This window comes from Cervus canadensis, chromosome 16 (assembly GCF_019320065.1).
Source record: "Cervus canadensis isolate Bull #8, Minnesota chromosome 16, ASM1932006v1, whole genome shotgun sequence".
NCBI classification, from domain to species: domain Eukaryota; kingdom Metazoa; phylum Chordata; class Mammalia; order Artiodactyla; family Cervidae; genus Cervus; species Cervus canadensis.
In genome coordinates this window covers 9,651,129-9,679,060 of record NC_057401.1, presented here as the reverse complement: position 1 = coordinate 9,679,060, position 27,932 = coordinate 9,651,129, and the positions used below count along the sequence as shown (strand labels likewise).

The 27,932-nt window shown below is 37.9% G+C and overlaps 2 protein-coding genes across 11 annotated transcripts in view; both read left to right on the top strand.

Annotated features, from left to right (window-relative positions):
• OCLN (occludin) overlaps nucleotides 1–1,454 on the top strand; it is a 48,965-nt gene extending 47,511 nt beyond the window's left edge. For all 7 annotated transcript variants that reach the window (XM_043488640.1, XM_043488633.1, XM_043488638.1 and 4 more), the window contains exon 9: nucleotides 377–1,454. In XM_043488640.1, the coding sequence (XP_043344575.1) occupies nucleotides 377–478 (102 nt within the window). In that variant the 3' untranslated portion in view covers nucleotides 479–1,454. The remainder of the gene's footprint in view (nucleotides 1–376) is intronic.
• A 6,846-nt stretch (nucleotides 1,455–8,300) lies between these two features.
• LOC122454266 (general transcription factor IIH subunit 2) overlaps nucleotides 8,301–27,932 on the top strand; it is a 39,781-nt gene continuing 20,149 nt past the window's right edge. For all 4 annotated transcript variants that reach the window (XM_043488644.1, XM_043488642.1, XM_043488643.1 and 1 more), the window contains exons 1-14: nucleotides 8,301–8,447; nucleotides 11,299–11,361; nucleotides 11,998–12,075; nucleotides 12,404–12,440; nucleotides 12,657–12,743; nucleotides 13,417–13,467; nucleotides 13,788–13,842; nucleotides 20,216–20,321; nucleotides 21,789–21,879; nucleotides 22,079–22,166; nucleotides 22,669–22,776; nucleotides 23,335–23,398; nucleotides 25,273–25,376; nucleotides 25,936–26,038. In XM_043488644.1, the coding sequence (XP_043344579.1) occupies nucleotides 11,306–11,361; nucleotides 11,998–12,075; nucleotides 12,404–12,440; nucleotides 12,657–12,743; nucleotides 13,417–13,467; nucleotides 13,788–13,842; nucleotides 20,216–20,321; nucleotides 21,789–21,879; nucleotides 22,079–22,166; nucleotides 22,669–22,776; nucleotides 23,335–23,398; nucleotides 25,273–25,376; nucleotides 25,936–26,038 (1,028 nt within the window). In that variant the 5' untranslated portion in view covers nucleotides 8,301–8,447; nucleotides 11,299–11,305. The remainder of the gene's footprint in view (nucleotides 8,448–11,298; nucleotides 11,362–11,997; nucleotides 12,076–12,403; nucleotides 12,441–12,656; nucleotides 12,744–13,416; nucleotides 13,468–13,787; nucleotides 13,843–20,215; nucleotides 20,322–21,788; nucleotides 21,880–22,078; nucleotides 22,167–22,668; nucleotides 22,777–23,334; nucleotides 23,399–25,272; nucleotides 25,377–25,935; nucleotides 26,039–27,932) is intronic.

Here is a 27,932-nt window from a genome sequence, read left to right as displayed (position 1 = left end):
CATTTCCCATTTATCCAGCTTCCTTATTCTAAATCAATCCATATAACCAGTCTCTTGCTTTACTGATTTTTTTTTTCCAAGATCATGTGTTAGCCAAAAAGGCCAATACACTTTCTTGATGACTTTCCAAATCATTAGAAATGAGTGTATCCTTTGTAAAACTCGTGTTAGAAGATATGATTGAGCAGAGAGAGTCAGCTGCTCATGTGGTTAGAGACGCTGCCAGATGCCTTGTTCATTTAACACTCCTTGCGATTCTGTATGACTAATATTCCCTTTTTGTTGCTGTTGTTCACCATGCCTTCCCAGCAGCTAATACATAACTCATTTTTATTTTGTTAAACTTACTCGATTCTTTTCCCCCTCTTTTTTTTAGTCAGCAGATTACAAAAGTAAGAGGAATTACTGTAAACAGTTGAAGAGCAAATTGTCACACATTAAGAAGATGGTCGGAGATTATGATCGACGGAAAACATAAGACGGCAGACGCCACATTGTTGGAAAGGTTAAGAAGTATCTGACTGACATCTCTGCAATGTTGTCAGGAGTCAAAATGACTTTGGGCTCTAACCCGGGAGGCCAGATCTCTGTGATCATTACAGAGTTTTGGTAGCTTTAATATCATCAGTATTGAAGCAGTTTATAAATAGCTTTTGATAATCAACTGGGCTGAACACTCCAACTAAGGATTTTACGCTTCAAACATTGGTTCTTGTGTTAAGAACTGCTATTTGAGGTTTTTAAACTTTTCAGGAAGGCCCTGGAGTGGACTGTGCTGTGAACTTTCACATCCTGGGCAATCAGGTCTTCATACCTAAGTGTGTGCTCATTGGGTCTTGTAGGGGGTAGTTTAATCCTCCCTGAATTCTCCCTTCAGATAACTGTTACTTATAAATAAATAATCATTCATTTTCAGATAAGGAAATGGGCCCTTGCAATAAAGTCTGAAGTGAAACTGCTTGTTGGCTAGCTTGCAGTTTTGGTTAAGTCTGTTTTATGACTCTGTTGATAAAGTCCCCAACCTTTTCCTATTTTAGCTACTATGAATACTGAATTCTACCAACCTCTCTATTGATTTTTTTTTTTTTCCCCTGTGTATAAATGCTTAAGAACTTTTTATTTCATGTTATCCTGGTAATAAAGATCATGTAAATGTAACAAATGTATGAAATTTGAAGATTGTTCAAATTTTATTTTTTATGTTTACTTTTGAAAAATCAAAGTTTAAACCTACTGGTTAGAATTTTGTTGTGTATTTTTAAAAGCTTTTTATCTTTTATGGTTTACATACTTTTTTAAAGCCAACTAGGTGTTTCCTTTTTATCAAAGCATCCAATTACATTTATAATTCAATTCTGACTTGAACTGTATCTTTTGGGAATGTTCAAGTTTGTACATATTTTATAATTATTAAACCTGGTGTTTTCTTTCCGTAATGTACCTTTTTGACATCATTAGTGCTGTTAATATTAAGCTGTGGAAAACTATACTCGGAAGTTGTATCTGTTGTTGTTTTAAATTATTTTGGGTGCTGTGCTGGTTGGTAGTATCCTAAATCCTTTGGCAAACAGAAGGCTGACTTGTCTGGAAATGGAATCCAATATCGTAAAGCACCAATTTATTTCAAATGGTGCCCTTTAATTCTCAGCATTTTTTTTAATTAAGAATTTTCCTGGTAAAGTAAAATTAGCTGATAATACTGGATATTTAGCTAACCAAATTGACTGTGATTATCCCCTCAGTTTAGAACTCTCATTTAAATATATTGTTTTTAATATATTAGTCTGAATCATTTTCCAAAGATAAACTTTTAAATAAGGTTTCCATTGTAACACTGACTCAGTTCTTCAAGTTGAAAAAATTCTTAATTTTCTGTGTATTGCACATGCTTACTACGGAAGGTAATAATTTGTTTTTCATGCCTTTTGGAGTCATGCCAAATAGTAAGGACTCTCCAAATAGTAAGGACTCTCTTTAGCAACTTAATAGATTTTTTTGTGTGTGTTAAAATTTAAACTCTTTATTCTAGGAAGTCAGCATATTTAGTTTATGAAGGCACGTTTAGCCAGTGTTGTGGTGAAACAAAACTATTCAGCTGAATGCAGAAAAATCAAGTAGCATGAGTTTGTGTTATAAAATTGTGCCATAAAATTGGACTTTGAAAGTTTAAAAAATCGTTTTTCAAATGTGGTACTTACACTATTGACCACTCCAGGAGTCAGGATCAGGATGGAGGGGAGTGTTGGCTTTCCCAACCAAGGGTAGAACCTGTGCCCCCTGCAGGGGAAGTGCGTAGTCCTAACCAGTGGTGGTGGTGGTGGTTTAGTTGTTAAGTCGTGTCCAAGTCTTTTCGACTCTATGGACTGTAGCCTGCCAGGTCCCTCAGTCCATGGGATCTCCCAGGCAAGAATACAGAAGTGGGTTGCCATGCCCTTCTCCAGGGCATCTTCCCGATCCAGGGATTGAACCCAGGTTTCCTGCATTGCAGGTGGATTCTTTACCGACTGAGCCTCCAGGGAAGCTCTCCTAACCACAGGACTGCCAGGGAATTCCCCTGGGGGATTGGCATTAACCAGTGGGATATAATTTTGAAAAACTACTCAGGCAGTTTTCTAGTCTGAAAAATGGAGGTTTAGATTAGAGTGCAGAGATCTCTTCCATCTCTGATCTTCTGTGGTTATGTTTGCATTCTGCTTTCTGCTATAAACCACTGTTCCAAAGATTTTGTTGAAAAAACACATGGTTTATCTGATGAGAATTCACACTCTCATCAGTGATTCCCTTACATGTGTGATTCTGGATTACAAGTAGATAAGATTAATGTTTTAATTTCTTTTTATTTTGAAAAATTTAAAGAAACCCAGAAAACTATGAACATTTAAACCCACCACCCAGAAATAACAAGTGTTAATATTTTGTCATATGTGCTTTGTATTTTTTGAATAAAACTATTAAGTATTTGTAGTAACAGTTGCATAGTATACACATATATGGAATCTAATTTAATCTTTATGATAGCCTTCTGACATAACCATTTCTCATTCTCATTTTACAGATAAGGAAACTAATGATTTGATAGGTTAATTGGTCCATTGTCTCATTAGCAAGTGACTAAACTAGGATTGGGATGATCTGTTGGAATATTACCTTCTATATTCCCATTCTAGGTTGACTTTGTTAATAAATCAGTGGGTTGGATAAGGTTGGATTGTTCTGTCTGTTGTTATTAATCCTGTTATAAATTTGAGTGCATTTTATACTTGACCCTTGAACAACTTGGGTTTGAACTGCGTGGGTCTATTTATGTGTGGATTTTTTTTTTCATTGAACACATACTATATGATCCAAGAATGCAGAGGGCCAACTGTAAGGTTATATGTGGATTTTTGACTGCTTGAAGGATCAGCACCCCCAGCTCCCTCGTTGTTCAACAGTTATCTGTACTTTTAATTAGCATAAGGTGCTTCATGTAGAAGATCTGCAGTATCTGTGAATGTCTGAATGGATATGCCTATGTAAAGAAGAGTCAGGGCAGAAAACCGCTTTAACCATGATTCCAGGGATCTTAAGTTGAGGTTGAAGCAGACAATCTCCCTGCTTCAGAGTTGGGATAGAAGTGTCTCCCATCTGTTGTTCAGTCACTCATTTGTGTCTGACTCTGACCCCTTGGACTGCAGCACACCAGGCTTCCCTGTTCTTCACTGTCTCCCAGAATTTGCTCAAACTTGTGCATTGATTCAGTAACGCCATCCAACCATCTCATCCTCTGTTGTCCCCTTCTCTTGCCTTCAATCTTTGCCAGCATCAGGGTCTTTTCCAAAGAGTTGGCTCTTCACAACAGGTGGCCAAAGTATTGGAGCTTCAGCTTCAGCATCAGTCCTTCCAATGAATATTCAAGCTTGATTTCCATGAGGATTGACTGATTTGATCTCCTTGGTGTCCAAGGGAATTTCAAGAGTCTTTTCCAGAACCACAATACAAAAGTTCTTTGGCTCTCAGCCTTCTTTATGGTCTAACTCTCACATCCATACGTGACTACTGGAAAAATCATAGCTTTGACTATACAGACCTGTTTCAGCAAAGTGATGTCTCTACTTTTTAATATGTTGTCTCCGTTTGTTGTCGCTTTTCTTCCAAGGGGTAAGCGTCTTAATTTTGTGGCTGCAGTTACTGTCCACAGTAATTTTGGAGCCCAAGAAAAAAAAAAAAATCTGTCACTGTTACCACTTTTTCTCCATCTATTTGCCATGAAGTGATGGAACCGGATTCCATGATTTTAGTTTTTTGAATTGAGTTTTAAGCCAGCCTTTTCATTCTCCTCTTTCACCTTCATCAGCAGCTCTTTAGTTTCTCTTTGCTTTCTGCCATTAGAGTGGTATCATCTGCATATCTGAGGTGGTTGATATTTCTCTGGGCAATCTTAATTCCAGTTTGTGTTTCATTCAGCCTAGCATTTCACATGATGTACTCTGCATAGAAGTTAAATAAGCAGGGTGACAATATACAGCCTTGACGTACTCCTTTCCCAATTTTGAACTGGTCCATTGTTCCACGTCCAGTTCTAACTATTGCTTCTTGGCCTGCACACAGGTTTCCTAGGAGACAGGTCAAAGTGATCTGGTATTCCCATCTTTTTAAGAGTTTTCCACAATTTCTTGTGATCCACACAGTCAAAGGCTTTAGTGTAGTCAATGAAGCAGAAGTAGATGTTTTTCTGAAATTCTCTTGCTTTTTCTGTGATCCAGCAGATGTTGGCAATTTGATCTCTGGTTCCTCTGCCTTTTCTAAATCCAGCTGTACATCTGGAAATTTTCAAAGGCTCAGCTGGAGGAATCTAAACTGAATATGCTGGCAGCTCATGGTTTTAATAAATTAGATGAAGGACATATACGACATCTTTTTCTACTGTGAATAGTTTTCATAAACAAAAATACCTAAGTAACTTGGGTAGTTTTTAGAAAATGCGTGAAAATAACCCCACTTTGGAGTTAGAACATGGACACACAACTAGGATGATTTTTGTGACTGCAAAACATGGAAGGGTGTCTCCCCCAAATTCCAGTTGCTGCCACAGGACCGCTTGCTGTTCCTGCATATGTTGTCCTATTATTGTTGCTTTGCTGTTGTTCAGCCGCTAAATTGTGTCCAACTCTTTGCAACCCCATGCAGCACGCCAGGCTTCCCTGTCCTTCACTACCTCCCGGAGTTTGCTCAAACTTATGTCCATTGAGTTGCCAGGTGACTTTGGACAAATTACTTAGCCTTCCTATACCTAGTTTGCTTGTATGTACAAAAGATACTTGTATCTAAATCATGGTTGTTATGAAGGTAGTTAATGTGTGACTTAAAACAGTCCTTGTCAAAAAGTAAATAATAAATATGGCCAGTTACACCTATTTTCCAAAGCCAAATGGTGAAACTTTAAACAAGTTTTTGAAAGTAAACTCGGTTTTAAAAGTACATGTACATGTATCATCCCCATCCTGCACACTTGGTGTGTGCTGAGTACAGCTCTACAGTGTAAATTCTTTTTAATTTTAGGCAGATAACTGCGTTAGGTTTGGCATTGTGATCATTCACAGGTAACGAACAAATGCTTTAAAAGATGGTATAGAGTTAACATCAAGATAAAGATTGTTAGATACTCATAAGCAATTCTGGAGGTTTTTAATGAGTCTGAATGATTGAGGTTCCATCTAAAGGTATTGCAGTAGGCAGATTTCACCTCTCCCAGTCTTTGTACACTTTGAATTTCAGCTTGATCCACTGGCTGAATCATTTACAAATTTCCTAACTCTGTGGATTGTGTCCAGCCACCCATGGGCAGAGAACAGATTGTTCCATTATTTAAAGTTGCTCCTTAGTTTTACAAATTGAAACATTTGGCTAGGTTGTATAATTTCTTTTTACTACCACTTTGTACACAAAATAGTATGTTAGTCATAATAATGGCAAAAGATTGCCATGGATTTATGCTTTTTTGTTTTGCCTTAATACCATTCCTACTTGAGCTAAGATCTGAGATTGAAACATCTTTAGAGGAGAGTGAACTTCACAGTTGTGAAAAGCTTGAATAATTCAGCCTCCTGTCCACAAATATACTTTAATTTAAATTTATTGGCAAATCCTCTGTCCTTTTCCTGGTTTTCCACAAAGTCTTCCCAGTCAGCTGGATAGTAAACATAAAGGAGAAGCTTGGGGCTTGGGTTGTAGCTGTTTGTCCTATAGGTGTGTATCCCATCTTGAAACAGAATAGCCATTCAGAACAGAGGGAGAGACAGGAAAAGTGTGGAGTTTGTGGAAGGAAAGGAGGGAGGGAGGGAGGAGATTAAGACGGAAATGAAAAGGGTGGAGTTTGTATATAGAGTCTTAGAGTCAAACATGTGGAGGAAGGCAAAGATGGAAGCCAACTGTCACTGGGAATCAGTACTGCTGCTGCTGCTGCTAAGTCGCTTCAGTAATGCTAATTTCCTTTAATGACAACAACAGAACTAAACAATAAGACCTTTTCTTCTGGGGATAAATGAAAGGAGCTGCTTATGGAGTTGCCACTATATGATGTGTAAGCCCTTGCAGGGTAGGTAGAAATAACACCGTTTTATAGATCAGACTTGAGTTGTGACTTGCTTGAGGTCAACCAACTAGTATGGCAGAGCCTGATTTTTAATTCAAGTCTGTTCTTTCCCCTACTATGCAGGATGGCTTCTGTTTATGTTTTTAAAGGGGAAGAATACAGGGAAAGATTTTAGCACCTATATAACAAAGCACTATAGGCAGCAGAGGGGAAGCATGTGGTGATGGGAACCAAAGAGTCTCCTGCAGTTCTTTTCTCCTTTCCTGGGCATAATTCTTTCCTGCTGCTCTCCATTTCTCCTGTGTGTATTAGCAGATATCTCAAACAACTTCTCCAAAATTGAACTGATCTTACCAACCCCTTGCCCTCAGAGTAACTGCAACTCCAACATTTCAGTTGCTCAGCAACAAACCTTCAAGTCACTGGTTCTTTTTTCATAATACACATCCAGTCTATTGACAAGAGTAAGATTCCAGCCATTTCTCACTGGCTGGGCTGCCATACTATGGGTAGTCCAAGCCATCATCATCCCTCCAAAGCTCCTTCAGTGCTTTGAGGCTTTCACTTCTGATTTCAGTCTCCACCACTCGTCCCCTCTTCCCCATGCCCGCCTGGAAAACACCAGTGTGATTCCACCCCAGGGCCTTTGCACTTACAGCTCCCTGTCCCTGCGGAGATCTTTCCCTGAGTATCATTGTGGTTAACTTCCTCCCTCATTCTGAACATGGTTCAACCGTCTTCTCTGTGAGGACTCTTCTGACCACGCTGTTTTAATATTCCTCCCCTTCCCCTTCCGCAATGGGCCGAATCTTAGTTCCCTGACCAGGGATGGAATCCGCGCCCCCCTGCAGTGGAACCTTTGCAGTGGAAGTCGTAACCGCTGGACCACCAGGGAAGTTCCCCGAGTTTCCTGTCCGTGTCCGTGTTAGTCGCTTAGTCGTGTCCGACTCTTTACGACCCTATGGACTATAGCCCGCCAGGTTCCTCTGTCCATAGGAATTCTGCAGGCAAGAATACTGGAGTGGATTGCCACTTCCTTCTCCAGGGAATCTTCCTGACCCAGGGATCGAACCCATGTCTCCCGCATGGCAGTTCCCTGAGCACCTATTTTAAACCGTAACCTTTTCCCGCTCCCCTGGTGGCTTTGATGGTAAAGAATCCGCCTGCAATGCGGAAGATCTGGGTTGGATCCCTGGATAGGGAAGAGCCCCCGGAGAAGGCAATGGCTACCCACTACAGTATTCTTGCCTGGAGAATTCCATGGACAGAGGAGCTTGGCGGTCTACAATCCATGGGGTCGGAAAGAGTAGGACACTACCGAGCGATAACACTTTCACTTTCCTCTTCCTTGCTTCATTTTTCTCTATGGCACGATCACCATTTGATACAGTATGTTTTTCTTCACAACGTCATGAGGGCACGGATTTTTATCAGTTTTTCACTGCTATTTCCTCAGTACTTAGAACTGTATCAGCCCCAAAGTAAGTGCTCAATAAATATTTGTGGCTTTTAGCGCGGGCAGCAGAGACGTTCCGGAAAACCGCGGCACTGCAAGTTGGCTCAGCTGAGACTGCCGCTGTGGTCATCCAGTCCTCAGATCCTGTTGGACGGCTACCAGGCCTCCGATTTTCCAACAGCGAATGGCCACCACTCTCCCCTCCTCTTCGTGAATAGCGAGAAGGGCGCAGGAGGCCCTTCCGGCACCCAAAGTCAGTACAAGGTTGCCCGGCCAGTGAGCGCCCGGCTCCAGCAAGCGCCACTCCCAGCAACCGGAACGTTTGCGCGTCGCCACCGCGCGCGGCGGAAGGACTTCGGCGGAGCACTTAGAGCGGATTGAGCTGAACTTCCGGCAGAGCAGAGCTCTGCAGGACAGGTAAGTCAGTGGTAGAGGTTTTCCCGGAGCTGAGGCGGGGACCCGCCACCTGGGAAGCAAGGCAGCGGGAGGGGCTTTGGCGGCTGGGAGCGGAGACTGAATGACCCCGAACTGCCTCATAGGGAAGAAGGGTGTGTGGGAGCGTGTGGAGAAGGAGGAGGAGAATTTCCGTCTATGAAGCCGCATAGAAGCATCTATCTAGGGCAGCAGTTTGGAGAGTGACTCTCTTTCCCTAAGGCAGGGCGCAAGTTTGGTACTTGTGGCTCTGGGTTCTAGCTTGTGACCATCTGTGTGGCCTCAATAGAGTTACCAACCTCTGAGCCTTGAGGTCCACACCTGAAAAGCAGAACTGTTATCACCCTTGCCTTTCTCAAAGCGCTTGGCAGGGTTAGGTGTGAGGGAAAGCTTCATAAATTGCGATGTTTGGTGCAAATCTCATTGTTTATAGCATTCTGAGCTCATGTGAAGGAATCACACCACCAGGCTTCTGAGGGGAGTGGCTTTGCTGGGGTGGATTCCCAGCGATATTTGTAAGAAGGTGTACTATTCTGTCATAGGTAGTTGAAGATGCTGCTTAAGAGGTTACCAAGTACATCTTTCTCCAGGCTGCATAAATCCCTTCTCTATTTACTGCATGCATTGTAAACATCCAGCTTCCCTTGGAACATCTGCGGTTATGAGGATCTTATTACCTCTGTCCTATCCCTGTAATTTCCCATTGCAGTCAGTTCAAATTAAGAAATTCTTGTATGCAGTGAGCCAGAGGTGTTCCTTATTGCAGCTTCTGCTCACTGGTTCTCAACGTTGTTTCTGAACTTTCAGGGAATTAAAAGTTATAAACTAAAAATAAAATACTTTAAATATTGATGTGATGAACGGCAGTAACCACATCTTTAAGAATTTAAGCTTTTGATTTTTTATATTCACGATAAATACAAACACACCTCCATGGAAGATCAAAATGTTCAGTTTAGTCGCTGCATGCTGTGTTACTACAGTCATCATTAAGCCTATAAGGCACCAACATAAGTGTGTTAAAAAGGCACAGATGACAAAATTAAGTCATTTCTTGTTATTTCAGTATACTAAAGTGGAACACTTGATCTCCTGAAACAACTGAATCCACAGAAGTTTAGTAAACAATATCTGATTGTAGCAGGTGCCGAGAAAGCAGTGATGCCATAAAGGCAGTTTTCAATTTATCAATAGATTTTAATTCCAGAAGTTCATTTATAAAAGTCTACATTTGGATTTTTAAAGTATATTTTACTGTAGAACAATGAAATAAATGGAGAGTAGTGTGAAAGTGAAAATGTTAGTTGCTCAGTCATGTCTGACTCTTTGTGACCTAATGGACTGTAATCTGCCAGGCTCCCCTGTCCGTGGAATTCAGGCAAGAATGCTGGAGTGGGTAGTCATTTGCTTCTCCATGGGATCTTCCCAACCAAGGGATTGAGCATGGATCTCCTGCATTGCAAGCCGATTTTTTACAGTCTGAGCCACCAGGGAAGGCCAAATGGAGAATGGGTCTTGGTTATTGTCCTTATCACAAAAGTTAATCTTTTCCCCTGCCAGTGATGGGATTTGTTTTGTCCTTAATGTCTTGGCACTTAGGATTCCTTTGATTCTTCATTTGTGAAAAAAGGAAATGGAAAGTGAGAATGTAAGATGGAGAGGGAGATTCCATTGGGGAGGGTGGAGGTGTGAATGTGATGGGTGTTTATTACTTGGTTATGGTTAATAGAGTGGCTTCCTAGGTGGCTCAATGATAAAGAACCTGCCTGCCAATGCAAGAGGTATGGGTTCAATCCCTTGGTGGGGAAAATCCTCTGGAGAAGGAAATAGCAACCCATTCCAGTATTCTTGCCTGGGAAATCCCATGAACAGAGAAGCCTGGCGGGCTACAGTCCATGGGAATGCAGAATCCAATGTGACTTAGCGACTAAACAGCAACAAAGTGTTAATAGATGCCTCCCAACACCAATTTTGTCCCTGATTATTAAAAAAAATACACTTTCATATTGAAAATATGAAAATACAGAAGAGAAGAAACAAAAACCCAATCATCCTTAACCCTAACATCCACTCAAAACCATTTGTCCTATTTATTAAATTACTAAATAGTTCCATTTTCTTTTAATAGTTGAGGTTATAGTGTAGGTTTGCCATTGTATTGTTTTAAAAAATTATCCTGGCTGTCCAATGGTTACGACTCTGCCTTCCAATGCAGGGGGTGCAGGTTTGATTCCTGGTGGGATAACTAAGGTCCCATGTGCCATGGAGAGTGACCAAAAATTTTTAAATAAATAGATTTTAAAAAATTATGAACCATAAGCATTTATCACTTATGAATAATAATAAATTTTATTAAGTTTGATGATGAGAAAATTCACGCAGGCACAAAGGTGGAGAGGTAGTAAATGAATCACCATGTATCTATCACTCAGTGATAAGAAGCAGCAGTTGGAACTAACGTTGTTTCATCTATACCTGTACTCACTTCACATAATTCTGTGGTTCTGTCCTGTGACACATCTTTAATGCATTTTTATTTTTTATTAATTGTAAAGAGAAGCTTATTTATATTGGTGCCAACTTTGAGCATAAATATTTGCATTCTTTCTTGGGGGTATGAAAAAGTTCCACGAGGATTTAAATGAATGAATGATTGCATTCAACTACAATTATTGAATAAATTGCAAAGAATAATATGACTTTGCAGTCCGAGTTTTCTTTTTTTTACTTTGTATGTTTATTTCCCTCTCTTTATTTTTCAAATTTAATTATATACATCTCGTGACTATCATCTTTAATAAATTCACAGTCTAATGACTTTTTTACAATATGTAAGGTACAAAATGGATGAAGAGCCTGAAAGAACTAAGCGATGGGAAGGAGGCTATGAAAGAACATGGTAAGTAGGGCATTATTACTCTCTTCCCTTTTAGATGTTGTTTTAGGCTTTTTTCTTTCCCACAACACTTTCAAAGTATATTTTACACATGTTAAAATTCATCTGTTTCTTATGTATAATTCAGTGATTTTTAGAAATCTTCAGGGCTGTGCAAACATCAACATAAACCAGTTTTAGAACATTTTTACCATTCCAATAATATCCCTCACGTCCATATACAATTAATTCCATTTCCACCTCTAGTCCTAGGCAACCATTAATCTATGTACTTTCCGTCTTTTTAGATTGGCCCTTTCTGGACATTTCATGTAAATGTAATCATATAATATGTGGTTAGTTTTGTCGGACTTCTTTAACTGAACATGCTGTTTTTAAGTTCAACCTTATTGTAGCATGTATAAGTAATTTATTCCTTTCTACTGCTGAATGGTATTCTGTTATATGGCATAATATGCCATATTTTTTATTCATCCTTTCTCCATTTGATGGACATTTAGATTGTTTATAATGTTTGGCTGTTATGAATAATGTAGCTGTGAATATTCAGGTGCAGATCTTTGTGTGGACATGTTTTCGTTTCTCTTGGGTTAATAAAATTTTAGCTTATCTTTTCAAACAATTAAATATTTCCTATAGGGAGATTCTTAAAGAAGATGAATCAGGATCACTTAAAGCTACAATTGAAGACATTCTTTTCAAAGCGAAGAGAAAAAGGTATGTAACCTTTCTGTGTGTGTTACAGAGGTAAAATATACTCCTTTAAGGGTTTTTGTCTGCCTCTGCCTACTCCTCAGTACTTCATTTGAGCTGTGTTTCAGAGAACCTGACTTACAACCTTTTACATAGGGGGGTAGACCCAACAACCTAATGCCTCATCAGGGAAATTCATCTTCAGGGTTTATTTAAAATGTACATAATTATATGCATCCCATAAGTTAATGATTTACTTCCCTAGAAACGAGCACTTTAGTTGAAAAGTAGTTGTAATGATCTTTCATGTAGTATATGATACTTCCTTAAAACCTTTGCATAATTTTAACAGGGTATTTGAGCACCATGGACAAGTTCGACTTGGAATGGTATGTTATTCTTTTTCCCTTTACTGGTACAGAACTAGTTTGAGTTACACAAACATTCTGGCTCAAATAGAATAAACTTTTTAAAGGAATATATTAAAAATATATGTGTAGAATATGTAAATGCTAAGGGCCGTTTTTACTTGTTGGTCAAAAATGTATTTGAAAATTGTTCTTATTTATTTGTTTTGTTTATTTGGGGGATTTTATTTTTGGTAGATGCGCCATCTATATGTGGTAGTAGATGGATCAAGAACAATGGAAGACCAAGATTTAAAGCCAAATAGACTGACATGTACATTAAAGGTATACTAAAATTATTCTGATTTGTATTACATGTGAGGAAGGATGCTGAATTCTAAAAGAAATGTTTTTAAAGAATGCAGTCATTTTTTTTTTTTTTTTTTGAGGTAATGCAAGCTATAGCTAAGTAGAAGTGCTATTCTGGATTGCTTACCAAAATCATATACCAAAATCGCTAATTATTTATGCTCTTAAATTCCACTCCATGTTAGGATCTTGCTTCATCAGTTATTCCTTTTCTTTATTGAATCTTCATTCTCCTTTGACTTACTTGAATTAATCTCCTCAGCTTATAAATACATTCAGATTATTCCTAACTTATTCAAACCCATCTTCAGTTTTGCTCATTTTCCTGTTTATCTTTTTTGGGTCTTTTTCTTGTTTAGATTGTTTCTGTCTTACATGTCTGAATGGTTCCATCTTTTAAGGCTGAGCTTAAACCTGTCTCATCACTTACCACTTCAAATTCAATTTTATTTAATATTTTAATTTTTATGTTTATTTAATATTTTAAAATGTATTGTTTTACTTATTAATTTTATTACTTAACATTTTTTAAAAATTTGTAAGCTTAAAAATCATAAGAAATAATGCTTAATAAATAGATTTCACAAAACCTGTTCTCTGTTGCTATTTTGCTGTTACCTAGTTTTTTCTTTTTGTTTTCTTTAAACAGTTGTTGGAATACTTCGTAGAGGAATATTTTGATCAAAATCCTATTAGTCAGGTATGTAGATAAGTGATATAATTCAGAACTAACATCCTGATATTACTGCCAAATATAATGTATTTTTTAAAACATTGGACATATATTCTATCACTTATTAAGTTATTCAGATTGTATACAAGTTACTGCAACACTTGTCAATGAAAAGCAAGATAACTCTAGAAGTTAAACAATATACAGTGAACCCATAGCTAAATTTACGTCAAAAGTTTTTCACATGCTACTTATTCCTTTTTTAACTAGTCATTTATTTTAGTTACATACATTCTTATCAAGAAGAAGTAATTTAAGTTAATAATCATTTTTGTTTTTGTTTTGAGATTGGAATAATTGTAACAAAGAGTAAAAGAGCTGAAAAACTGACTGAACTCTCAGGTATGCATAAAATTACCTTTCTCGCACTCAAGGACTTTGCTTTATTTATCTAACCTTGTAACCCTGTTCATGAGGTTGCCTAATAAGCAAAACAAAACCTTCCTGCAGGCTGTCTCCAGTAAAACACTTTAAAAACCTTCTATTAAACTCTCTGTCTCTAAAATGGCCTGGTTTTTTTTTTTTAGGATTTTAGTTCCCCGACCAGGGATCAAACTTGTGCCCCCTGCAGTGGAAATGCAGTCTTAATTACTGGACCATCAGAGAAGTCCCTAAAATGAACTGTTTTAAATTGAGTTCTGCACAGTGATGAATAGTATTACAATGAATGTAAATATTTATTCAGTCATGAAAGTATTAGGATAAAATTATTTTAACCATTCACAAGAGCCACTTAATCTTTTTTTAAAAACTATTTATTTCTTTATTTTTGGCTCTGCAGGGTTTTCACTGCTGTGCACAGGCTTTCTCTAGTTGTGGCGTGCAGGGGCTACTTCCTAGTTGCAGTGTGGGCTTCTCCTTGCGGTGGCTTCTCTTGTTGTGGAACAAGAGCCCTAGGGCATGAGGCTTCAGTAGTTGTGGCACACAGGGCTTAGTTGCCTGGAGGCGTGTGGGATCTTTCCAGGCCAGGGATGGAGCCCTTGTCCCCTGTGTGGCAAGCCAGACTCAACCACTGGAGCACCAGAGAAGTCCCTAAGTAAGATGTCTATCAAGTCTACATGACCCTCCTAGTTTGTAGTCTCAGCACAAGCTCCAAAGAGTGTTCTTATTGACCCTGGTTAAGATCTGCCCATCCATGAGCAGTCAAGTGGCTAAGAGAATGAAGTATTTTGTTGGTAGGCCTGGATTCCATGTCTCTGCTTAAAGTAGGATAGAAGCAGGATAAGTTCCACCTGTACCACGTCGTGTAAACTGGGTTATTATATAGTGAGGGAAGGATGGTTCCCCTAAGCAAAGGGTGTAGGGCCAACCCTCCTGCATGTTCCCTCCCCCTAGGTTAATAATAGTATTCTGTGGGTGCCTGAGAGGTAATATGTACAGAGATGAAAAATCCTCTGGAGATTCTTATGGGCCTCTTGAGAATACCCTCTCTTCCCCTGAACAAAATCACTGCTATAAACCACACTGAGAGTAATGTAAATATGCTTTTTTACTATACTCATAACACAATAGGAGATTAAAAAGTTTTTTGTATGGTGTAGTAGAAAGAAAAGTAGATAGAGAGCCATACGATCAAGGTTTGACTATTGGTCCTGCCATTGGGTAGGCATATGTCTTTCAGCAAATCATTTAACTTGTGTAGATTTGCTTATCAGTTGTGAAATGAAGGATTTGGACTTAGGTACTTTTCATTTCTAAAATTTATGATTCTAAGAATAAATACTTGATATATAGAGCTGAACCTTGAACAAGTTGAGCATTAGGAGTGCTGACCCTCTGTATAGTTGAAAATCTGCTTATAACTTTATAGTTGGTCCTCTGTTTCCTTGGTTCCACATCTGAGAGTTCAACCATCTGCACATCATGTAGTACTGAAGTATGTACTTAGTGAAAAAAATCTGCATATAAGTAGATGTACATAGTTCAAACACTTACTGTTCAAGGGTCCAGAGTATATTAACTGTGGCAAATAGTTAATATTTTAATACTTACTCAAGTAAACAAGAACACCAAGAAGTTCCAAATGAATGAATGGGCAAAAAAAAAACCAACATAATTCATACCAGAATAAAAAGGAATTAAACAACTGTTTAAAAAGAAAATTTAAACAAACTAGTATTCAAAATACTAGTTTTGAGTCCAGATCTATGCCCTGACCAGTAATGCTGAAGAAGCTGAAGTTCAATGGTTCTATGACAACCTACAAGACCTTCTAGAACTAACACCCAAAAAAGATATCCTTTTCGTTATGGGGGACTGGAATGCAAAAGTAGGAAGTCAAGAAACACCTGGAGTAACAGGCAAATTTGGCCTTGGAGTAGAGATCGAAGCAGGGCAAAGGCTAATAGAGTTTTGCCAAGAGAATGCACTGGTCATAGCAAACACCCTCTTCCAACAACACAAGAGAAGATTCTACACATGGACATCACCAGATGGTCAACACCGAAATCAGATTGATTATATTCTTTGCAGCCAAAGATGGAGACGCTCTATACGGTCAGCAAAAACAAGACCAGGAGCTGACTGTGGCTCAGCTCATGGACGCCTTATTGCCAAATTCAGACTTAAATTAAAAAAAGTAGGGAAAACCACTAGACCATTCAGGTATAACCTAATCAAATCCCTTATGATTATACAGTGGAAGTGAAATATAGATTTAAGAGACTAGATCTGATAGACAGAGTGCCTAATGAACTATGGACGGAAGTTCGTGACGTTGTACAGGAGGCAGGGATCAAGACCATCCCCAAGAAGAAGAAATGCAAAAAAGCAATGGTTGTCTGAGGAGGCCTTACAAATAGCTGTAAAAGAAGAGAAGGAAAGGCTAAGGAAAAAAGGAAAAAAAATACCCATTTGAATGCAGGATTCCAAAGAATAGCAAGGAGAAATAAGAAAGCCTTCCTCAGCAATCAATGCAAAGATATAGAGGAAAACAATAGAATGGAAAAGACTAGGGATCTCTACAAGAAAATTAGAGATACCAAGGGAACATTTCATGCAAAGATGGGTTTGATAAAGGACAGAAATGGTATGGACCTAACAGAAGTGGAAGATATTAAGAAGAGGTGGCAAGAATACACAGAAGAGCTATACAAAAAAGATCTCCACGACCCAGATAATCAAGATGGTGTGATCACTCACTTAGAGCTAGACATCCTGGAATGCATAGTCAAGTGGGCCTTAGGAAGCATCACTACAAACAAAGCTAGTGGGGGTGATAGAATTCCAGTTGAACTATTTCAGATCCTAAAAATGATGCTGTGAAAATGCTGCACTCAATATGCCAGCATATTTGGAAAACTCAGCAGTGACCACAGGACTGGGAAAGGTCAGTTTTCATTCCAATCTCAAAGAATGGCAATGCCAAAGAATGCTCAAACTGCCACACAATTGCACTCATCTCACACGCTAGTAAAGTAATGCTCAAAATTCTCCAAGCCAGGCTTCAGCAATACGTGAACCGTGAACTTCAAGATGTTCAAGCTGGTTTTATAAAAGGCGGAGGAGTGAGAGATCAAATTGCCAACATTTGCTGGGTCATTGAAAAAGCAAGAGATTTCTAGAAAAACATCTATTTCTGCTATATTGACTATGCCAAAGCCTTTGACTGTGTGAATCACAATAAACTGTGGAAAATTCTGACAGAGATGAGAATACCTGAGCACCTGACCTGCCTTTTGAGAAATCTGTATGCAGGTCAGGAAGTGGAGCAACAGACTGTTTCTAAATAGGAAAAGGAGTATATCAAGGCTATATATTGTCACCCTGCTTATTTAACTTATATGCAGAGTACATCATGAGAAATGCTGGGCTGGATGAAGCAGAAGCTGGAATCAAGACTGCTAGGAGAAATATCAATAACCTCAGATATGCAGATGATACCACCCTATGGCAGAAAGTGAAGAACTAAAGAGCCTCTAGATGAAAGTGAAAGAGGAGAGTGAAAAAGTTGGCTTAAAGCTCAACATTCAGAAAACTAAGATCATGGCATCTGGTCCCATCACTTCATTGCAAATAGATAGGGAAACAGTGGAAACAGTGCTGCTGCTGCTAAGGCGCTTCAGTCACGTCCGACTCTGTGCGACCCCATAGACAGCAGCCTACAAGGCTCCTCCATCTCTGGGATTCTCCAGGCAAGAACACTGGAGTGGGTTGCCATTTCCTTCTCCAGTGCGTGAAAGTGAAGTCGTTCAGTCGTGTCTGACTCTTCGTGTCCCCACGGACTGCAGCCTTCCAGGCTCCTCCGTCCATGGGATTTTTCAGGCAAGAGTACTGGAGTGGGTCACCATTGCCTTCTCCAGTGGAAACAATGGCAGACTTTATCTTTTGGGGCCCCAAAATCACTGCAGATGGTGACTGCAGCCATGAAATTTAAAGATGCTTGCTCCTTGGAAGAAAAGTTATGACCAACCTAGGCAGCATATTAAAAAGCCGAGACATTACTTTGCCAACAAAGGTCCATCTAGTCAAGGTTTATGGGTTTTCCAGTAGTCATGTATGGATGTGAGAGTTGGACTATAAAGAGAGTTGAGCACTGAAGAATTGATGCTTTTGAACTGTGGTGTTGAAGAAGACTGTTGAGAGTCCCTTGGACTGCAAGGAGATCCAGCCAGTCCATCCTAAAGGAAATCAGTCCTGAATATTCATTGGAAGGACTGATGCTGAAGCTGAAATTCCAATACTTTGGCCACCTGATTCGAAGAACTGACTCAATGGAAAAGATCCTGATGCTGGGAAAGATTGAAGGCGGGAGGAGAAGGGGACAACAGAGGATGAGATGGTTGGATGGCATCACCGACTCAATGGACATGAATTTGAGTAAACTCCGGGAGTTGGTGATGGACAGGGAGGTGAGGCATGCTTCTGTCCATGGGGTCGCAGAGTCGGACACAGCTGAGCAACTGAACTGAACTGAGTATTAAAAAAAAAAGAGGCACACTCAACAACATTTTCCATGTTTTAAATGAGCACAATGAAGTTTCCAAAGCAATATATGGCTTGTTGAACCCTGGAGAAACTGATAGTTTTATTGCTGATAGTCTGGTTAATTTGTTCAACGTTTTCTGGAAAAGAGCCATAAAAATGTTCCATAAAACTATTACCTGGTGATCCTGTTGTTAGGACCCTGCACTCTGGCTGCCAAGGGCCTGGTTTCAGTTCCTGGTCAGGGAATTACGATGGCTTAAGCCTTCCAGTGGTCATGTATGGATGTGAGAGTTGGACTGTGAAGAAAGCTGAGCACTGAAAAATTGATGCTTTTGAACTGTGGTGTTGGAGAAGACTCTTGAGAGTCCCTTGGACTGCAAGGAGATCCAACCAGTCCCTCCTAAAGGAGATCAGTCCTGGGTGTTCATTGGAAGGACTGATGCTGAAGCTGAAACTCCAATACTTTGGCCACCTCATGAGAAGAGTTGACTCGTTGGAAAAGACCCTGATGCTATGAGGGATTGGGGGCAGGAGAAGAAGGGGATGACAGAGGATGCGATGGCTGGATGGCATCACCGACTCTATGGACATGGCTTTGGGTGGACTCCGGGAGTTGGTAATGGACAGGGAGGCCTGGCATGCTGCAATTCATGGGGTCGCAAAGAGTCAGACACGACTGAGCAACTGAACTGAACTGAACTGAAGCCTTGAGGCACAGCCAAAGGAAAAAAAATGTTCCTTGGAGTATGCTTAGGAAATGTTATGAAAGAAGAAAAAGTGTCACCTACAAATATTCTGTTTGCATCAGGATGTATAATAGTGACAAGTTGAAACTAATTTAAATGTTCAGTGGTATAAAGATAATTTGCTATATGATAAAGTTGATGTTTTCATTATTGTTAAGTAATATGAAAACAGTGATGAAATAAGAGGGAAGGTCCGAAGAATACCATATTTTATTGAGTCTCAGATTTTATTGTTTGTAAGATACCTTTATCTTATGAGCCCTCAAGAAGGAAACACTCTAGCAGTTAACCTTTGACACAGTGTCAAATGACATGTGAATTGTTCATACCAGTGTCTTGGTGGTTTGACAGGTCTGAATTTTTGGCGGTGTCTCTTCCCTTCATTTATATTGCTTAGCATGAACTAGACAGTCTTTTCAGGGGTTATTTCAATGACAGCATAACAGTTTTGCCTGTGGAAATCCTCCTTTCTTAGGTCTTAGAAGGTGGCTGTTTTCTCCCTCTGAAGAAAAACATGGAATTGTAGGCCTTCTTCCATCAATGAGTTTTTGCTTCTACTAGTAACAGATTTGTGCATTACTGTTCTGTTCCACGCCTTTCTACATAAAAATATAACCTTTTGTATAAACTTAAAAAAAACAAACACTTTAAATAGAAGTTAATATCAACAGCACAAACAATGCCCGTGTTGCAGTGGGAGCGGCTGCCAGTGGCTGTAAGATACATCATGACTTCAGAGATGTTAAATGTGAACATGTGTTGGTGTTAAAAATGATGAAATAGGAAATATGAAGAGTAAAGAGTTTTGCATTCTAGATTAATATTATTAAAATGTGTTGCTAATAGACAAAAAGATTATTTGTATTTGGGTTTTTCAATATGAGTGAGACTATATAACATTTCTGATAAAAGTGCATCTTGCTAAAAATGTAAATCAAAGGGATTCTGTTTAACATCATAAATATGTAAATTTTGGAGAAAGGTAAATTTCCATAGTGTATATATACATTTTTATTAAAAGAGATTTTTCATTTATATTTTAGGAAACCCACGGAAACATATAACATCTTTGAAGAAAGCTGTAGATATGACTTGCCATGGAGAACCATCTCTTTATAACTCCTTAAGCATGGCTATGCAGACTCTAAAGTTAGTATTTTACACTTATTATTTACAATTTATTTCAACATTTTTTGAATGAGTAAGTTGAAATGATAATGTTAATATGCATCTCCATAAACCTACCTATAATGAAATTGTTATTAAGAGAAATATGTAACATTATTTATAGTGTATAGTATGATGTTGGTTAATAATTTTGATTTTACATTTTAGTTGCTGAGGTATATCCTTAAAGATTTTGGAAAAATACAATTAAAGCTGTAGCAGTATTACTAGTGCAAAAGAAATACCGTGAAAAAATTTTTTATTGAAAATTGATTATATGTGGAAGTTAATGTGGTATAATAACTGAGTTTGTTGTATACTGGTTTTTATTAACTTATTTTGTAATACATCTGTAAATTAATAATAGCACTTTTCTAGCAGTTTTAACTATGTAGAATATAGCTAAAACCGGAAAGAAAGTATTCAGTATAGTTAAAGCTTATATATTTTATCCTTAGATAGTCTATCCTGACTCAGATTTTTATTCCTTTAAATAATAGGCTTTTTTTTAGTTTTGAAGTAGTTGAGGAGGTAACACAGACAATGAAGGTAGATACAATAGCAGTATCCATAGTGAAAACTGAGCCCAACAATGAGAATTAAAGCAGGAAAAAGCTACCAATAATCGATAACATTGCACCAAAATGGGTAGCTATCTCTGTTTAGTTTAGAGGAGAACAGTTCATCATACCTTAAAATCCTGTAAGCAGTCATTTAATTAAATGGTGGTGGTGGTGGTGCTCAGTCATGTCCAACTCTTTGCAACTCCGTGGGCTGTAGCCCACCAGGCTCCCCTATCCGTGGAACAGTCCAGGCAAGAATACTGAGTGGGTTGTTATTTCCTACTCCAGGGAATCTTCCCAACCCAGGGATCGAACCCCTGTCTCTTGAATCTCCTGCTTGGCAGGTGAATTCTTTACCAATGTGCAACCTAAATGGTACACAGTCATTAATGTTTATGAGTATTATGACAATCACCATGAGGTTAAATTGTAGTGTTTAAAAAAGAAGTATGTTACTATTTTCAGGCCACACATATGTACCTTAATGTTGATCCATATGGTATTGTCATACTTTCCAATGTACACCTTAGACTTTGTATGAAACAAACCTGTTAGAATGTAAGCTGCCTGATGCCCGGAACCTCATTGCCCTTGTTTATCACTTTATCCTTAGAACTTGAAAGAGTATTCAATAAATATTTATTGAATGAGGAAATGAATCAGTGAATTAGTTTTGTGTGTAGCTAATTTTAGAAAAACTGGTGTTAAGGTTTTTAGAGTATACTCGCAATTCATTCCTTTGTAATGTTGAAACAGATGGGGTTGTTCTGTAGTCTAAGTGTATAAACCATGTGTACTTATTTTTTGTATGTGTACTAGTCTTAAGTTTTTTTTAATTAATGTAATTTATTATACCTAATTGCAGTGGTTTTTTTTCTTTTCTTAGACACATGCCCGGACATACAAGTAGAGAAGTCCTAATCATCTTTAGCAGCCTCACAACCTGTGATCCCTCTAACATCTATGATTTAATCAAGGTAGAACCAATAATTTCTTCATAATCAAGCCAGTTACAGCTCTAAAGAGAATTTTTAGACTCTCTAAATTTATTACTAGAATTCTCTGAGTTTATTACTAGTTTTCAGAACATTCTAACAGAATGTTAATTATCAAGCATATTAATTATTCATTTTTTTTCTTCCCTCAAAACTCTCCATTTACTTGGATTTTACGAAGACCCTAAAGGCGGCTAAAATCAGAGTGTCTATTATTGGATTGTCTGCAGAGGTTCGAGTATGCACTGCGCTTGCTCGTGAAACTGGTGGTACATATCTAGAATCTTTAATATTTACTCATAATCATTATGTAAAAAGTAACAATTTATTAGTTAGAATACTTTTATTTGTTTTTTTAAGCAGCTAAATTTAAATTAGTTTGTGTCCCTAAGTCCAAAATGTGGGTAGTCATATTAAATATATCATCAGTTCTAAAACCTGTCATCTCAAAATGCAAGAAATTTTTAGTAGTTATGTCAGTGTTTAGAGGAACCATTATTTCTGGAAACCTAGAAATTTTACTATATGTAATACTTAGTGAAAATCTTGTTAATTGGCTTTAATTAAATTGAAAATTACAGTTATTCTCAGAAGTCAGTTTAAAGATGTTATTTAAATAAATTTTTTGAAAAATGGTAATTTCACATAATCATGTATTTTGAAAATGAACGTTTTTAGATGGTAAAACATTTACAGAATTATATAGAAATTACAGATCATTCTTATGTCTGGAAAGCTCATGTTTCTTTTCTTTTTTTCTTGTCTTGCTAGGCACATATCATGTTATTTTAGATGAAAGCCATTACAAAGAATTGTTAACACATCATGTTAGTCCTCCTCCTGCTAGCTCAAATTCTGAATGCTCACTTATTCGTATGGGTAAGTGTTTATTTTGTGTTATTTAATTACATTAATTAAAAATATATATGAAAAATAAACTACATAGGTTTGGACATTCCAAAATTTTAAACATAGTAGTATGTTCTTATATAAGTGAAAGTAGACTATGTAATGAACTCCTCTGTTGTGTCAGAAATTTAAAAATTTCTTTAAAAATTTTTTAAAATTATTTAAAAATTACATTTCTTAAAAATTTTTTTAAAATTATTTAAAAATTACATTTTCTTTTTAAAATGTAGTATGTGTTATGTATTAAGTGTTGTTAAGTTAGAGAATATGCGTATGAAACTTTAGAATCTGAGACCGTATGTATGGACATATGGTCCTCCATGTCCCCTGGTTTCCTCCACTATTAATTTTTCTTCTGACCAGAAATTGCTGTCAGTTTGACCATGCTCTAATAAATGTACAAAAGACAGGAAAGAGAACTTTTGCACAACTTTGTGAGCTTTCTAGTAGGAACATTTTTAGGTTTCTATTACTAGAATTTTTCTATTTCCTTGGGGGAGAAAAAGTAATATATTTTCTTCCATAAAGGATTTCCTCAGCATACCATTGCTTCTCTGTCTGACCAAGATGCAAAACCCTCTTTCAGCATGGCGTAAGTAAAAACCTTAAAACTGTTTATGATAATGTTTTTACATTGTTAATTCCTTCCTGTAAGTTATGAATTAAAAAGACAGGCTTGAAATGTAATGACTTTTGTAGACAATTACTTTCTATGTAGCTGTAAAAAGGAGAGAGAACTATATATGCTCCTGTAATATTAGCTAATATTACTAGCTAAAACAACAAGGTAGAGAGACGTCTGTAGCATGCTACCAATCATCTAGCAAACTGGAAAATTCTTAAAGAGATGGGACTACCATATCACCTTACCTGCCTCCTGAGAAATCTGTATTCAGGTCAAGAAGCAACAGTTACAACTGGACATGAAACAACGGATTGGTTCAGAATTGAAAAAAGAGTATGTCAACGCTGTATATTGTCATCCTGCTTATTTAACTGATATGCAGAGTACATCATGTGAAATGCTGGACTGAATGAATCGCAAGCTGGAATCAAGATTGCAGGGAGAAATATCAACCACCTCGAATCATTAGCTGAGTGTTGATGTGTACATTCCTATCAGGAAACTCCTGGAGGCCAGAGAAAGAAGCACTGGAGTGGAGCAGCAGAACAATCCCTAGAGCTCACGTGGGCAGAGAATGGCTTATTCCCACCAGTCAGTGTGGAAAGGCCTCTTAATGTCACAGGCATTGAATGGAGTCCACAGTAATAAAACTGAATTTGCCCTAGACTAGCAGCTGTTCTGGACAGCCAGCAAACTTAAAAGCAAGTTTTGTCATCAAACTATTCGCTTAAGTATATTTTGGGGAAAAAACACAACATATTTAAATCAATACCAAAAAAAAAATCCATCACCGAAAGCAGAGCAAAATTCACAGTACCTGGCTGCCAATCAAAAATTACCAGTCATGTCTCATAGACTTAGAGAATGAACTCATGGTTGCCAGGGGAAAAGATGGGGAGAAGAGATAGGAAGTTTGGGATCAATGTGTACACACTGCTATGTTTAGAATGGATAACCTACAAGGACATACTATATATAGCACAGGGAAGTCTGCTCAGTGTTATGTGACAGCCTGGATGGGAGGGGAGTTTAGGGGAAAATGGATATATATAAGTAGGCATGGCTGAGTCTCTTGGCTGTCCAGTTGAATCTATCACAACATTGTTAATCTTCAATGATATAAAATAAAAAGTTTAAAAAAAAAATTACGAGTCATGCAAAGAAGTAAGAAGGTATGACCCATAACAAGAAGAAAAATCATAGAATGGAAACATATCCGGAAATAACACAGTTTATAGAACTAGTAGGCAAGGTGTTTAAATTATTATAAATGTATTTTATGTGCTCAGGAAAATTAAGGAGTACATGAATTTGGTAAGAGATAGGGAGGATAGAAGACCCCAATCACATTTCTAGAAATGAACAATATAGTGTCTTAGGTGAAAAATACACTGGATTAGGATTAACAGTAGTGAAGTGAAGGGAAGTGAAAGTCGCTCAGTCGTGTCCAACTCTTTGTGACTCCATGGCCTATACAGTCTGTGAAATTCTCCAGGCCAGAATACTGGAGTGGGTAGCCTTTCCCTTCTCCAGGGTATCTTCCCAACCCAGGGATCGAACTCAGGGCTCATGCATTTCAGGCAGATTCTTTACCAGCTGAGCCACAAAGATTAATGGCAGATTAGTCACTAAAGAAGTGGAGTGAATTCAAAGACATTAATAGAAGTTATTCAAAACAAAACACAGGAAAAAAAAGACAAAAGCGAACAGAGTGTGTGAGCTATGAAACAACTTAAAGGTTTTAAAATCACAGTGGCATCCCTTCTTTTGCTGCAACTGCTCACGTCTTTATATATCACTTTTTAAAAGGTAATGTTTCCTCTCCTCCCACCCCTCAACAGGCATCTGGATAGCAGCACTGAGCCAGGACTTACATTAGGAGGCTATTTCTGCCCACAGTGTCGGGCAAAGTACTGTGAGCTTCCTGTTGAATGTAAAATCTGTGGTAAGAAACCAACAGTTCATTATCTAGTAAATTAATCTTGGGTAACTTCGTACCTATATTGCTATTAAATATAAATATTAAGCTCTGTTTATCTTTCTGGATTTGATCTGTTAAAAGAGACATAGGCTGTTTTTTCCATTGTGTGCCTGGTACTTCATTTTTAAGAATAAACATGGCATTCTGGATGGTTCCTGATTCTCTTTCCAGAAAAACTATGTTCTTTAAAGGCAGTGCAGTAGATCTAGTTGACGTTTTTGCAGCTCTTCATGAAATAAATACATATGAGGAGAATGAAGAATTAAAATAATAGATTTGTAGAATTTTATTTCATTTACAAGTAAGCAAATGGGCCAAGAGCGATCACATACTTAGTGACAGAGCTAAGACTCCATCTTGGAGTCTCCTTTTATGGCCACTGATAAATGAAGAAATGAATAACTGCAATCCTAGAAAAAAACAAACTTGAAAATATTTAGCCTAAGTTATATCATTTGACATTTCAACCATCATCTTTGTGAGGTTTGGGTTACTAAATATGTCTTTCTGCTTTGTATGTTAGGTCTTACTTTGGTGTCTGCTCCCCACTTAGCACGGTCTTACCATCATTTATTTCCTTTGGATGCTTTTCAAGAAATATCCCTAGAAGAACATAATGGAGAAAGGTATATGGGTTTTGATCAATTTATACCTGTTTCAAGTGGTAAAGTTATATTCAAATATGTTGTAATTAACACTACATAACAAAGTGTCATTCACTTGGGCAAGATTATTGCTAATATAGAAAATGAGGTGTAGAATGCCTTGTTTATGACTAAAATGATTCATTAAACAGATCTGGATCGCCAGAAATCTCTTTCCCTGAACCCATCTATATGTAGCAGGAGTGGTGGTATGTTGGTAAATCAGCTCTCCAAAAAGAAAAAAAAAAGCCCTGATTTGTAGCATTTGTTGATTTCTATCGTATAAAACTGGAAGATTTATCCAGAGAGCCTAATATCAAAATAATGTAAGAAATAAAGAAAAGATATAAGATAGGAAAGAAATATTCAAGGATATTTTCTACTATTGAAGAAGAGAATTTTCTGGATTGAAAGGAACTGTCAAGTGCTTGACATATTGAAGGCAAACAGACTTGCACTAACATGTTTCACTGTGAAATTTCAGAGTACGCTGCAGCAAAATATTAGCCCTCAACATTTCCACAGAGGGAGAATGGGGTCACATGACCTGGAATTAAAATTGTTTGGCTTCTGGGACTTCACTGATGGTCTTGAAATTAAGACTCCACGCTTCCACTGAGTGGGGTGCAGGATTGATCTCTGGTCAGGGAACTAAGATCCCACATGCTGTGTGGTGCAGCAAAAAAAAAAAAAAAACATTGCTTGACATCTCGTGAGCAACACTGGATGCTGACACAGAGCAATTTCCTTCAAAATTTTGAGTGAAAATTATTGCCAACTAAATTGTATACCCGGCCAAGCTTTTGTTTAAATGCAGGTCGAGTAGGGACTTCCTTGGCAGTCCAGTGGTTAACACTCCATGCTTCCAGTGCAGGGAGCATGGGTTCGATCTCTGGTCAGGGAACTAAGTTCCTACATGCTGCATGGTGTGGCCAAAAAAAAAATATAGGTAGAATAAAGGTATTTTCAGACTTGTAAGGTCTCAAAAAGAGACTTTCTTAGGAAGCTGTGGAAGAGATGACTCAAAGGAATTGAGAATGAGAATGAATGAAAGAGAATAGGAATATTTATCTAATTCAAAAGTGGCTAAAGCAAACTTGTAAGATGAAGTCCCAGAATGACATTTGTTTGTCAGATACGGAGAACAGTCAGTCCAGTTTGGAAAAGGTCAGAATGCTTCAGGAGAGATGTCACCAGAAGATGGAAACTATAGAATTCTTTATGTAGCCGAACATAACAACAGGGTATTTAGGCTTCTCAGGGAACGGTTGGGGCTGAGTTAGTGGTAATTAGACAACTAGGCTTATGAATAACATAGTTACTAACTCCAGGAAAAATGTATTTTACAGAGAGGAAAAGTTGTATGGCATGGTTCAGCTGAATATGTCTATACAGTGATGATAAACTAAATATTTAATATTGTTTCATCCGGAATGATTTAGCTACATAGAAAGAATTGAGAATGGGATTTGCTATGTGTGTACTGTATTGTATTGGTTCAAGATGGTTGAAAGAGAGTTAAGATCTCATCTTCCATAGTGGAAAGTTCATAGCCAATGCCTATGAATGATCAAGAACTGTGAGCATAGGTAACTGTCAAACAGTTAAAATTTTTGAAAGGATTTGCTCTGTAAATGAAGTGGGGGGTGGGTAGGGAGGGAACTGCTCTTTTTTGTATTAAGTTAGAGAACTTTTAATTCTTTAAACCATTCCTTGAAAATTAAGCCCTTAGGCATCCATTTTTGCCATAAATTAACCTCTCTCTGTTCATCTGGACTTATTTCAGCTGTCTGCTGTTTTGGGGAAGATTGAAAAATAGTCATGAAAATTGTTTTCTCTAGAATCACAGTTGAGAAAGCATACATGTTTAACCTTG